General features: G+C 36.7%; 1 protein-coding gene across 1 annotated transcript; it reads left to right on the top strand.

Moving 5' to 3' along the window:
• Nucleotides 1-8,618: 8,618 nt before the first annotated feature.
• Nucleotides 8,619-8,967, top strand: LOC127206619 (40S ribosomal protein S30-like). The gene is given in 2 exon segments (XM_051165952.1): nucleotides 8,619-8,821; nucleotides 8,823-8,967. Coding segments are annotated over 2 exon segments (345 nt in total). The 5' UTR covers nucleotides 8,619-8,621.
• Nucleotides 8,968-12,397: the final 3,430 nt, after the last annotated feature.

Genomic DNA, 12,397 nt, shown 5'->3' on the forward strand with positions numbered 1-12,397 from the left:
TATTCCTGCTTTAAAAACCCATGTTTATTCCTGCGGAGGTTATGGGTATAATATTGTTTTCAACTTAGAACACAGTTTCTCATTAAGTAGTCTCTGTTTTTAATCAATCAGTTGGCAATCCATAATAGCCACCTTTTAAAGGACTAAGTCTTCTTTTGATTCACATTTATTTGAATTTCATAAATGAAATGAGAGAGAAAAATACATCCAACTTTTCTCAGGCTAGAGACACTGAGTGGGATAAGAGATGTTACATAGTCATGAGACAGTTGGTCTGAATAATAAGTGGATAACATAAAGCCCACAGCATTTTTGGCTTGAATAATAGATTATTAGGCACTTGTAACAGAGAATCTTGATGATGGATCTGGGCACACTACTTAAAAATATGTTTATGATACACAGTTTCTTTTCAAAGCTTCCTTTCCCAATATATTGAATTCTCAATCCAGAGTTTACATTAATTTGATTCGAAAATTATAAAACAAAGCCATTCCTGATGTTGGAAAAGACACTTTCTACAGTGCATAAAACCCACCTTGCCTTGACAGTTTTATAAACACTTTTTGGAAGCGTAGCTTATTAGCTTTTCTTGCTGGTCCCAGAATGACAGCATAAACCCTCACACCAATGTACGCTGCAGTACACTTGTTAATCTACTCAAAACTCCCGAGTTGTCTGGTGCTCGGTGACAATGCTGTGCACTTCAGTGTCAAGGGGCAGTAGCAGCTGTCACAAGGAACAGCAGGCGACTATGTGATTGCTGTGTCTCCACCTTTTCACAACGGCTTGAGTTAGGAGTTGAACTTCAGCACAGAGGAACACCACCTTATTCTCGTTTATTTAGCAGGTTTGAAGAATATATTGAGGTGAATTATTAAGTCTTGTCAAAATAATCTAATGGCTTGTCAAGCTGCATTTCAAAGGGCAGGCATCTGTGGCCTGAGAGACTGAGAGGAAACCACATTGGTTTTGGTGGTAAGAGATAATTGCCAAGACAGAGAGGAGGGGTGGAAAATGATTCACGTTAATGCCTTTTCTGGGACTTAAAGGGCCATAAAATATTCTTATAAATCAGTTGTCAATCACCTGTTGATGAAACAGCTGGTTGATTTTTTTTTCCTTTGGTACTAAAATAAGGTTAATTGATCACCTGGGTTTGGAAGAGACTATTTAAATCCATGAGAATTTTTTTAATGGTTTAGTTTTACTTCTGGACACCTGTCCAGTTTCAGCCATAAATTCGTAAGGATCTCATTCTGGCCCTCTGAATAGCATGGATTTAATTAAGTGTTCAATGCACATTAGGCATAAGGATTATTTTTCTTCCTGCAGTAATTAATAACTTTGTATTGAAAAAATGGAAGCCCATATTGCATATTTTGACACAATTTAGATTGGGCAGACTGTTTCTGGAAATACGTTTATTTATATGTAAACCATTATTAACTGTGAAGAAAACTATATAAACTCAATACTGATGCTCATGTAGTGAAAATTTTTGTCATTTTTAATATTTGACAAAACTTCATTCAATTTATTTACTTTTTAGAATCATATGTTTTTTTTTTTTTTTTTTTTTTTTTAAGAGTAACAGAATGCTTCTGAATCTTATGGCAGATTTTTTTCAATGTGACCTCAGATGCGATCTCTTCTTTTGTTTTTCTTTTTTGTCAGTTGGAAACACCCCCTGCCCCTTTAAAAATAGAAAATATCAAGAAGCTTTCAAATATCTGTGCATTTCTTATCACAACATGTAGTGTTCCCTGAGTAGCTGTATTACTTACTTTCCTCATTTCTGTGATAAAATACATGACAAAAACAACTCAAATAAGAAACAGTTTACGCTGACACTGGAATGCTTCATCATGGTAGCAAGAGCTTGAGGCAGGTTGGGAAAGTGCATTCCACTCAAGGAGCATACAACATGGGTACCCATCTTTCTTTCTTCTTTTTTGTAGTTTATTCATTCCAGGACTTCGGGCCGTAATGGTGCTATCTACATGTATGATGGGTCTCTCTACTTCTATTAACCAAATCTAGAGAATCTCTCACAGACACGTGAGCGTGATGCAAAATCTATCAATCCGGTGATCAAGATTACCCATAAGAATAGCAGAAAGTAAATTATTTCCTCATTGGCATTTGTTTTTGTTTGTTTGTTTGGGCAGGATTGTACTATATGTTTGAGTATTATATGATTATCCTTTTAAGGAGGGCTGACATAACTAATATGGCTACCTAAAGAACACTTTTTGTGAAAAATTCAAACTATTTGTAGACTTCTCAATATTTCCTATTTTTAAAAAATGTGCTTTCCAACTGCCAGAAAAATTGAAGAAAACATCTGATGTCACAGTGAAAAAATATGCCTAAAAATTAAAAACACCAATATTCTATTGCTTTTTAAAAAGTTTATGATTCTAAACTTTAAAGAAATAGACTGACGCATCATATAAAATATTCTTGCTATAATATTATATAGACAGAAGAATAGTGAGCAGAGCCAAAGCAATCCAAACCTCCCATGGAGTGGGAAGCAGGGGTTGGAGCTTAGTTTTAGCACATGCCCTGACTGTGCTGGGTGGTAGGTTTAATATCTAACACCACATAAAAAAATAAAAGAAAATCTAATCTTCTATGTACCAGTACCTTCTAGATTAGTCAGTGTCACTACAGAATTGAGGATTGAATTGTATCTCCAAGAACATACTTAAAAGCTTGTGCTCATTAACTGCCAAGTTCTGTGTCTTAAAGTATAGACTCTGCAGGGGTTCAGAGAATAGAAAGACTGAAAAAAGCAAGGCAAGGATCATTTACTTGAAATTAGTTACTGGAGTGCATATTTACAATTTTTGAAAAGTCCAAATAACACAGTCAGATGGGTGACAAGATGAGAAAGCCAACATAAGTACTCTCTGTTCGCATGGAAATCACAGACTAAATAGTAGGTTGCTCTGATCCAGCTGTGATATTGAAAGTGTCACTTTGCCTTGTTATGCATTATGGACTCTGAATTCTTTTATATACAAAGCCCAAAACGTCACCTGACATGTCATCAGGCAATTACTTCCTTCATTGTGTAAGTCAATGGTTGGTAAAATATGAGTCATTACAATGCTGGAATGTTTTGTTCTTCCACCCAGGCACCTTCTTAGTTATATGCAGAGTTTGGAGAAATAAATTCATTAGAAATAATCACAAAATGTCCTGTTGAGAAGGAGAGCAAGCTTTAGTTACTGCACAGCACTCAGGTTTGGCTTTAAAAGAATCACATGCACTAAAAAAGTTATATATAATAGACCTGGCAGGAATGTGAGCTGGTGATCAGGCTTGACTTTATTAAATAGAGACACTTGGAAAGTGATGTTATAATGATGTCGCATCCTCAGAGTTATAACAGAAGTCTTCCCTGACCCTCACTCGTTTCTTAATCTCTGAGGTTTTGAGCTTACAGGCATCCCATGGCTCCACAGAAAGAAGTATTATGCTAATTAAGTTCTGTTGCCATCTCCCGATCTAAGATAGAATCTAAGAGGAAACCTGTCCTGAGAAGTTGATTTCTATTCGATTTTCTTCTCCAGAAAACTTGGATGCATGTTGGTTTGTTTGTTTACTTGCAATACAAATAGTGGTGAACTAAAAACTGGAAAATAATATCTCCAGCTAGAAAAATGGTAAAAACTCATTGATACTAATATATTAATTATGTTTATTGGTATTGCTTGTATTACATATTTAGCCTCTTTCCAGAATAAGTGTATTTAAGACTTAATTTAATTAATTGATAAAACTGCATAATTTCAGTGGGTGAATTTTAAATATAGCAGATTGTAAATGTAACGTATAATTTTGGGGGACATTCTCTAGTCACTTGCTCCAGTTTACAAATACTGAGGCAGAGATCTGTTAGATTTATTCGACAAGCTTTAAAGCGCTAGAGCTGGGCAGATGTTCACCTATTCTAACCTCTGTGTTAGTCTGGCTAATTCTCAGCCACGTGTTCCTAATTCCTTGCCATATTGGTCCCATTGGGTTGCCTCTGCAGCATCAGGTGTGTCCTCGTGGCCACATCCCTTCTTCCTTCTTACCTCGTGGTCCCTACCTGAGACCTGTCACGTGGGAATGGAAGTCCAGCCTGTCTTGCCCAGTTAATGACATTCAGCCTCTTTTTTAACCACCAGAGATAATTGAGGGGCAATGCTTATACAGAATTGATACAGAGGACACTTCATAGAAAGGACAATGAGCATGTCTGGACTGCGACCAGATCTCAGGGCACAGAAATCCACATCTGAATACACAGTGCCCCACACCAACCCCCAACAGAAGATAAATTGTAATAGAAAGTTGCTTACTTGATTTTCCTTTTTGCTTCTGATTGTGAGTTTGACAAGGGCAAGGAATGTCACTTACTCCTTTCTTTAATACCCTTACCTACTTCTTGGCCCATATTACTTGGTAACTTGGGAAAAGTTAGAACAAAACTATTTCAATAATAGACTTCTGCTATATGAAGTTATGAAATAAATAAATACTGGAGGAAAGTATTTTTTTCAAATGTCAATAAAAATGTCAGTTTTCTTGGTAAAACAAGGACTGATATTTTATGCTGGCATGGATTTATTTTAATTACATTAGAAATATATGCAATACAGTAGAGGTGACTTTGGGTTGAAGAGATGACTCAGCAGTTAAGAGCCCAGGCTGCTCTTCCGGAAAAACTCAGGGTGATCACCAACAATGACATGGCAGGTCACAACCATCTGTAACTCCTGTTTCAGGACTTCTAATGGCCTCTTCTGGTCTTTGTTGCCACTTTAAGCATGAGGCACATAAACATACATGAAAGAAAAATACCCATACACATAACATAGTAAAACAAGATTTAAAATAAAAGCAGTGGTAGTAAAAACATTTCCTAAAGTAACAGTAAGAAGGCTTTTAACCGCTATTCAAGTATGATCTTCAGTTTCTTTCCAATTATTCAAGTCTTCTTGTCACCTTAACAGATACATCTTGACTCTTGGAAGGCATTTTGTTCTGTTGATAATTTCTCATAAATAAAAAACAGAGCTGGAAATGCTTTACATAGTACTGAATGATGACAGGACTTCTGTTTTGTCATCTATTTTAGGACAACAACGCATTTTCTGTTTTTTTTTTTTTTTTTTTTTTTTTTTAATAAGCAAATAAAGCACAGTTTAAACTTAAAAGCAATGACACAGTTTAGTGCAGTGGCCACACCATCTAAGCTCAGTCTACTTCTTGATTTCCTTCAAAGATAATTAGTAACTTTTAAGTTTGGTACAGATTCACCCAGTCATTTAACCAGATATAAATTTCTATACAGGTATAGTGCTAGAAAAGATATAATGCACTGCAGTTTTCAATTGTAAGTAGTGTTAATTTGAAACAGTGTATAATCTACCATGTATCTCAGAGCCATTTTCTCACTAGTATAACAGCTCTCCTCCTCTAAGGCACCACATAGTGTCCTTCATCATTAGCTTATTTCTTCTGTTGTTTCCTTTTTCCAAGTGAACAAGATTATTGCAGTTTTGTGGATGGAACAATGAATATAGAAGAATAGAATTTCATTTCCATTCATTTCTCAATTTCTTATGTACGACTGAACATGGATACTATTTCTTTATCTGCCAAGTCTATTTCTACCTATATCTTTAGCTGTGCTTTCAAAAGTATCGAATGTCTTGCAAGTGTTGGGTGACACTATTATTACATCAGTTTCAATTTGGTATGTATTTATAGAATGTTTGCTATGACATATACTATTCTGGAGGTTTCTTAGAAAATTATACAATACTTTACTGAAGAACAAGTAAAATAGTGAAAATAAAGGGTGTGAACACAAAATGTTGTGAGAAAATATTATGTAATCTGAATTATATGTAGGTACAATGCAAAATTCAGCTGCATTTCAGGGGAGAAATAGAGAGTACTCTAACAAATGAGGAGGTGGACTGCTTTTAGAGAGGTGAAAATTCCCAACACATTACATAATAACTAGGATGAGAGATGAAAAGAATAATCTCATCTCTTCTTATATAAATTGGATTTTTGTATTTCATTTTCGTGGTGCTAAGTTTGGGTGCAGGTCCTTGAGCCCTGAAAGAAGCCTTCTGCTTCTTGGAATATCCCCAGATATAAACTATATTTTGCAGCTTTTCTCAAGCAAGTATTCTAGAGATGTGAATCTTTCTGGAATAGGAGTATTTCTGGAGCATTACTAAGAAATTTTAAATGCCATATTTCATGTTTGAATTATAATAGGTGAGAAATTACACTACTATGTTAATCTGTAAAGCCTTCCAGATACTATTTGATGTAATGATGTAAGAATGTGTTACACTGCAGGTAGTTGGGAAGCTGGATATAAAAAGACTGAGTAGCCTTTAGATTCGTGGGACACACTACCCAGCGGAACAATTTCACAGGCAGTAAGGGTGGTTCAAAACAAGATGCTGAAGAGGGGAAATTTATTGACATTGAGTGAACAGAATAATTCAGGATGTTTGAAGTGGATGGCAGTGGATGGGTGAGGAAGAAAGTAAATACGAGGTGGAGGGTGCTAGGTGTATAGATTACAGCACAATATAACATGAATGGTAGCATGATCCGTGATTACACATTAAAGTGTCTTTTCCAAAAGTGACATATAATCAACTCTCTTCTTAAAAATGAATCTCCCTTGGAACAGATTAGTAAGGTAAAAGAGGGAGTACAGAAAACAGTGATAAGCAGCTATGATAAACCAGAACGTTATTGAGCAATAATAATGGAAGAGAACTAAGTAATTTTGAGAGTTACTACAGACATTGACTTATTCAGGTAAATTTTCTGCTACCTGTATATGGGCAGGAGGGGAGTTAAGATACCAAAAATAGTAACAAACTTACCGCAGATAATGGTTACTTTCATTCAAGGCTCTGTGCCTCTTCCTTTCCCCAACTCTCTCTCTCTCTCTCTCTCTCTCTCTCTCTCTCTCTCTCTCTCTCTCTCTCTCTCTCTCTCTCTCACCCCTGCTTCCCCCTCACCCCATGCCATGTATACTGCAACAACAAAATGGAGAAAAGGTTTTGGTTTGGTTTGGTTTTTGTTTCAAATTTTGAAGTGGAGCTTGTAATCATGTAGGCTTACTGTTGAAGAACAAGAGCATGAAGCATCTGGCAACATCATTGAGCAGTACAGAATCAGACAGGCATGTCTAGAAGCTTTATTATAGAGTCTAAGCTCTTGGTTTTCTTCTAGTTAGGCCCTACCTTTTTTTTTTTTTTTTTTTTAAAATTTAAATAATTTATTGAGATCACATCATGATTGTTATCCCATCACTCCTATCTTCCTACCCCTTAAAGGTTCTACAACTTCATAAAGCATCTCCATAACATAAGAGCCTATGGAGGATTTGCAATACTGAAGTGATAATTCATATGCATATATGTGCTTAATGTAGGGTATATGAATGTATACATGCATATCAAGCTACACTCATGACTGAAACTATTGTCTCATATTCTCAGAAGTTATAAAAACTATCAAAGAATCCTAATAATCCATGTTAATGATGAAGATTCCTTTACAAAAACCCTTAATGCTGATGCTGTCCATCTTATGAATTTAAGGTAAAAATTTCTTTCAAGTCTTTATTAGTGTAGCACTGTGCGTTCATGTAATATACATGAATGAAGCTTTATCTCTATGTCAATTCTTGTCTCACAAAATGTTTTCTTAAAATCATAGTTACTAATTTTCAGAAATATGATAAAGTAGTAGAAAGAGACTATCTGACAATATTCCTGGCGTGTGTGTGTGTGTGTGTGTGTGTGTGTGTGTGAAGCACTGCGTGTCAGTATTTTCAAATATACATACATAAAATAACAATAATGCAACTTCCTAAATCTCCTTTAATATTTGAAAATAAAAGTCCAGTTCCAGATAATGAAGTTGAGTATGGTGAAATTTGAATTCCACAGAAAGCATCATATTAACTCACAGTTATTTATTTTAATAAAGGAATAGGATCACTGGGTAATTGAAATCCATAGATATTTGAAAAACTGCATAGAACAATATTCTTCAAATTCAACCCATAGCAAATGATTTTATTGGCAGTATAACCAAGTAACAAAGCTTTCACATTTAAAGTTCACTTCTTATTCCCCTTTTCTCCTCACAAATGGCAAGTTAAATGCCTAAATTAATGCAGAAATACCAAAAACTCACCAAGAGCAGAAAGCAAAGTCTTCCTGGCTCTTAAATCATGGAGGTTAGAAAAATGGTGGCTGAAGCTTTTATGACACAAAGTTGATCTTGCTTGGTATTGTATTTTAGTAATTTCAATATTTGATCAAACCACCCAACAGATATTTATTAAGCACCTATTGTGTTTCTTGGAGTAGAATAATGCATTCATGCCTCATTGTTTGACCAGTCCTAAAATTATATATAGATAGTCTTATAAAATGATGGATAAACGAGATGTTGAGACTCAGCTGGAGATTTAAAAAATACTTGATATCATGTGTTTAAAATTGACTAGCATGTTTTCTTGAACCTCATCTTCATAGTAGCAGTAGCAGTTTCCACGGGTAATTGCCAACATGCAGGTCGTTGTCCATGCCCAGGAACTACACACCCTAAGAGTGACCAGTCAAGAGTCACCCAGCTCAAGTGCTCTGGCTGGCCCGCCTCTGGAGGATGAGGGCACCTTAGGACAGTGTGGTGCAGAGGCACTGACCACTTTGGAAGTGGATGGCCACATGCTGGGAGGTAAAGTTCATGGTTCCCTGGTTTGTACTGGAAAGAGGTCAAACTCCTAAGGTGACCAAACAGGAGAAGTTGAAGAAGAAGACAGGCTGGGCCAAGTGGCAAATGCAGTACAATCGTCGCTTTGTCAATGTTATGCCCACCTTTGGCAAGAAGAAGTGCTCTAATGCTAATTCCTAAGTCCTACTGTGATCCTGACACTCTAATAAAGCCATTTTGCCCAGTCCAAAACAACAATAACAAAAAAAAAAAAAAACAAAAACAAAAACCAACCAACCAAACAACAACAACAACAACAATTTGACTAGCATAATCAGTGGTTATCCAAGAATTAAAGACAGATTGAGTAATTTAAGAAATGTATGTCAATTAGTTTCTGGAAAGAGGAGGATATGAGGATAAGAACAATGGATTCTTGGATATAAAGTGTGTTAGAGATGAGATGACCTCATTAGTAATCTTGAAAATAGAATTTTAGGCTGTATAGATGTGCATATACACAGCATTTAAACTGTTTGGACATTGTTAGTAAATAATTCAACAAACATGAGGAGAAACTCTTTTTCACAAAGTTGAGTCCTATCTTTCAATCTTCCCATAAGTTTAACTTGGCAGAAGATCTACTACCTTGGGTTTTTAAATGCTATTATTGAGGTAAAAAGAACCATGGAGCAGACCAGCCAAAATGGCAGTGTTGTTCGTGCACTGTGTGGGATAAGCAGGATTTCAGTGAATGTAGAGTGACTGACATACTGAACTGTTGGCCCCCAAAACACCAGTGTTTGTGTTTCCTAGGTGAGAGGAAAGCCCACAGTGATGGTAATTGGCAGGTCCAAACTCTCAGGTCACCTGGCTAATCCTCAGAAATGATCCAGGGTTCCTGTGGAGGACATGGTCTCAGCATTTAGCCACTTGCCCATGTGCTGCTCTTACCATCCCATGGACCTTCCAGGTACCAGGGGTGCACAACTCTAGCATCAGACCTCCTGACACACAGGAGCAATGAGAACAGCCCCAGGAGCTACTCCAAAGCTCAACTGATCTCCTTAGAGACACGGAACAGACCTTTGGTCTAGTAGGTTCTCTAAGATGGCTGTTCTCAGCAAGCACACTGTCAGAGCATAGAGTTTGGGCAGTGACTGCTCATTAACTTCCGAGCAAGAAAACCAATGGAGGGCGGCTGTCCCTGGGACTTCTCCTAGGCTTCTGAGAAGCCCAATTACCCTACAGGATCATAAATCTGAGGAGTGCCTTGGACAATTCCCTGAGAGCCACCATCCAGTTTTAGACCACACACACCAATCTGAAGAGGTTTCCCATGGGGACATTCAGCTTTCTGCCCAGGGCTCATCCTCTACCTCTCCCCCCAGAACTCCATTGAGCACTAGAAACTACCAGACAATGCCAAACACAACTAGATGTCTAAAGGCCAGCCTAAGAACACAATCAACAAAAGCCAGAGCAATATGCCAACTCTAGAACCCAGTTATTTCGCAGCAAGCAGTCCTGGATATTATAAAGCAACTGAAACACTAGAAGATGACCTTAAATTTATGTTTATGAAGATGATAATGAAAGAAACTAATAAAATTCTTAAAGATACAGTCAAAGAGATTCAGGCCTTTAGAAAGGCCTGTAGAGAGGAAATGAATAAATCAGTCAAAGAAACCTAGGAAAACACAAACAAGAAGGTAAAACAATTGAATCTATAATTTAAAGAAATGCAAGGAAACACAAACAGGTGAAAGAATTCAATACAATGATCCAAACTGTGATGATAGAAATAGAAACAATAAAGAAAGCACAAAGCATAAAAATTCAGGAGACTAAGAACTTAGGGGGTTGGGGGAAGGGAACTACAAAGGTAAGCATTGCCAACAAAATACAAGAGATGGAGGAAAGACTCTCAGGTGTAGAAGATACAAAGGAAGAAATTGATGCATCCATCAAAAAAAAAAATGTTAAATCTAGAAAATCCCTGACACAAAACTTCAAAGAAATCAAGGATACCATGACAAAGATGAAACCTAAGAATAATAGGGATAGAAGAAAGAGAAGATTCTCAGGTTCTAAGCCCAGAAAATATTTTCAACAAAATCACAGAAGAAAATTTTTGCCAATCTAAAGAAAAAGATCCCTATAAACAAACAATAGGCCTAGAGAACACAGATTAGATCAGAAAAGAAAACCCTCCCACCACAAAATAATCAAAACACTAAATATACAGAACAAAGAAAAATATTAAAAGCTGCAAGAATCAGGGAGTTATGAAAAAGATTTGAGCCTAGTAATGTATCTGAAAATATACAGAATAAGCCTAGGATATCCTATAGTACCAAAAAGTCCAAGAGTGTGCACAACAGATAAAAATGAACTGGAAGTGTATGAGGCTGAGGGCTGAGGGAAGGCTGAAGAGCTGATTGAGAGAACTTCTAATAGTCATAACTGGAATGGTGTGTGTGTGTGTGTGTGTGTGTGTGTGTATTCAGTATCTGTGTATATAGTTATCAGTATGTGTGCAGAGGTCAGTGGAAGATGTCAGGAATCCTGCTCTATGAATAACTGTTTAATTCTTCTGTGCCAGGGTATTTCACTAAATCTATAGGTAGGCTGGCAGACAGCACAGCCATACAATCTTTCCATCTCCATACCAATAGTGCTGCGGTTGAAGCGGCACATGAAGATGCCTGGAGTTTTGCTTGAATGCTGAGATCCAAATGTACTTCCTCATGTTTACTTGTATAATTAGACTTTTACCCACTTTCATCACCAGAGTTGGAACAACTTAAACAACAACAACAAAAAATGATAAATTGGTAGAAAATAAATCAATTGTTGACTTAAAAATTCTTTAATAAGTAAATAAGTGAAGGAATGCCACTCTGGGAACAGAGTTTAAAATGCTTTGGTATTTACTGCTATCTTGAGGTGAAAAGGTATTATAATCCACTTGTCCGGTATGGTCTGTACTTAACAACTTTCTTCAAAATGGTTTGCCACAAAAGGTAGAGAAATATTAATTTCCTAGTGGACAACCCTTATAAATACTTCAATGAAGAATGATATTGTGTTGCAAGTAGAGAGACTAGATACAATATGCCATGAAAAATGATTCACCACTACACTACATTCCAATTCAGAGAGATACATTTTAGAAAGCCTAAATCATGCTCACTGTCCAAAATTAATGACCAGTCATCCTTTGTAAGTGCCTGTGTTTACTTACTGGGCCGAGGGCACGTGCTATGGCCTCAAGGATTAAATCAGACAAGGTTGGCAGGGCCGTGACACAACTGAGGCTATGAAAAAAATTAGACATTTTATACCTTTATCAGAAACAGAGTATAATGGCAATTGACAGGATCAATACAGTTGTAGTTGTCAGAATACAATGACATTTGCAAGTTATACAGGGTTCACAAGATTAATGTCTAAGACTAATTGTCCTGCCAAGCTTTCATGCTTCCTTGACTACCTAGGGACCATAACGAGAAGCACAGAGCTACCTGAACACTTCCCTTCCTGAGGGGTGCATCATATCAATCTCTCTGTACCTGGAAGTTACCGTATCCTCAGGAGCCATGGACTCTAGCCTGAAAAACCTATGATA

The sequence above is a fragment of the Acomys russatus genome, chromosome 23 (genome assembly GCF_903995435.1).
Source record: "Acomys russatus chromosome 23, mAcoRus1.1, whole genome shotgun sequence".
In the NCBI taxonomy this organism is placed as follows: Eukaryota; Metazoa; Chordata; class Mammalia; order Rodentia; family Muridae; genus Acomys; species Acomys russatus.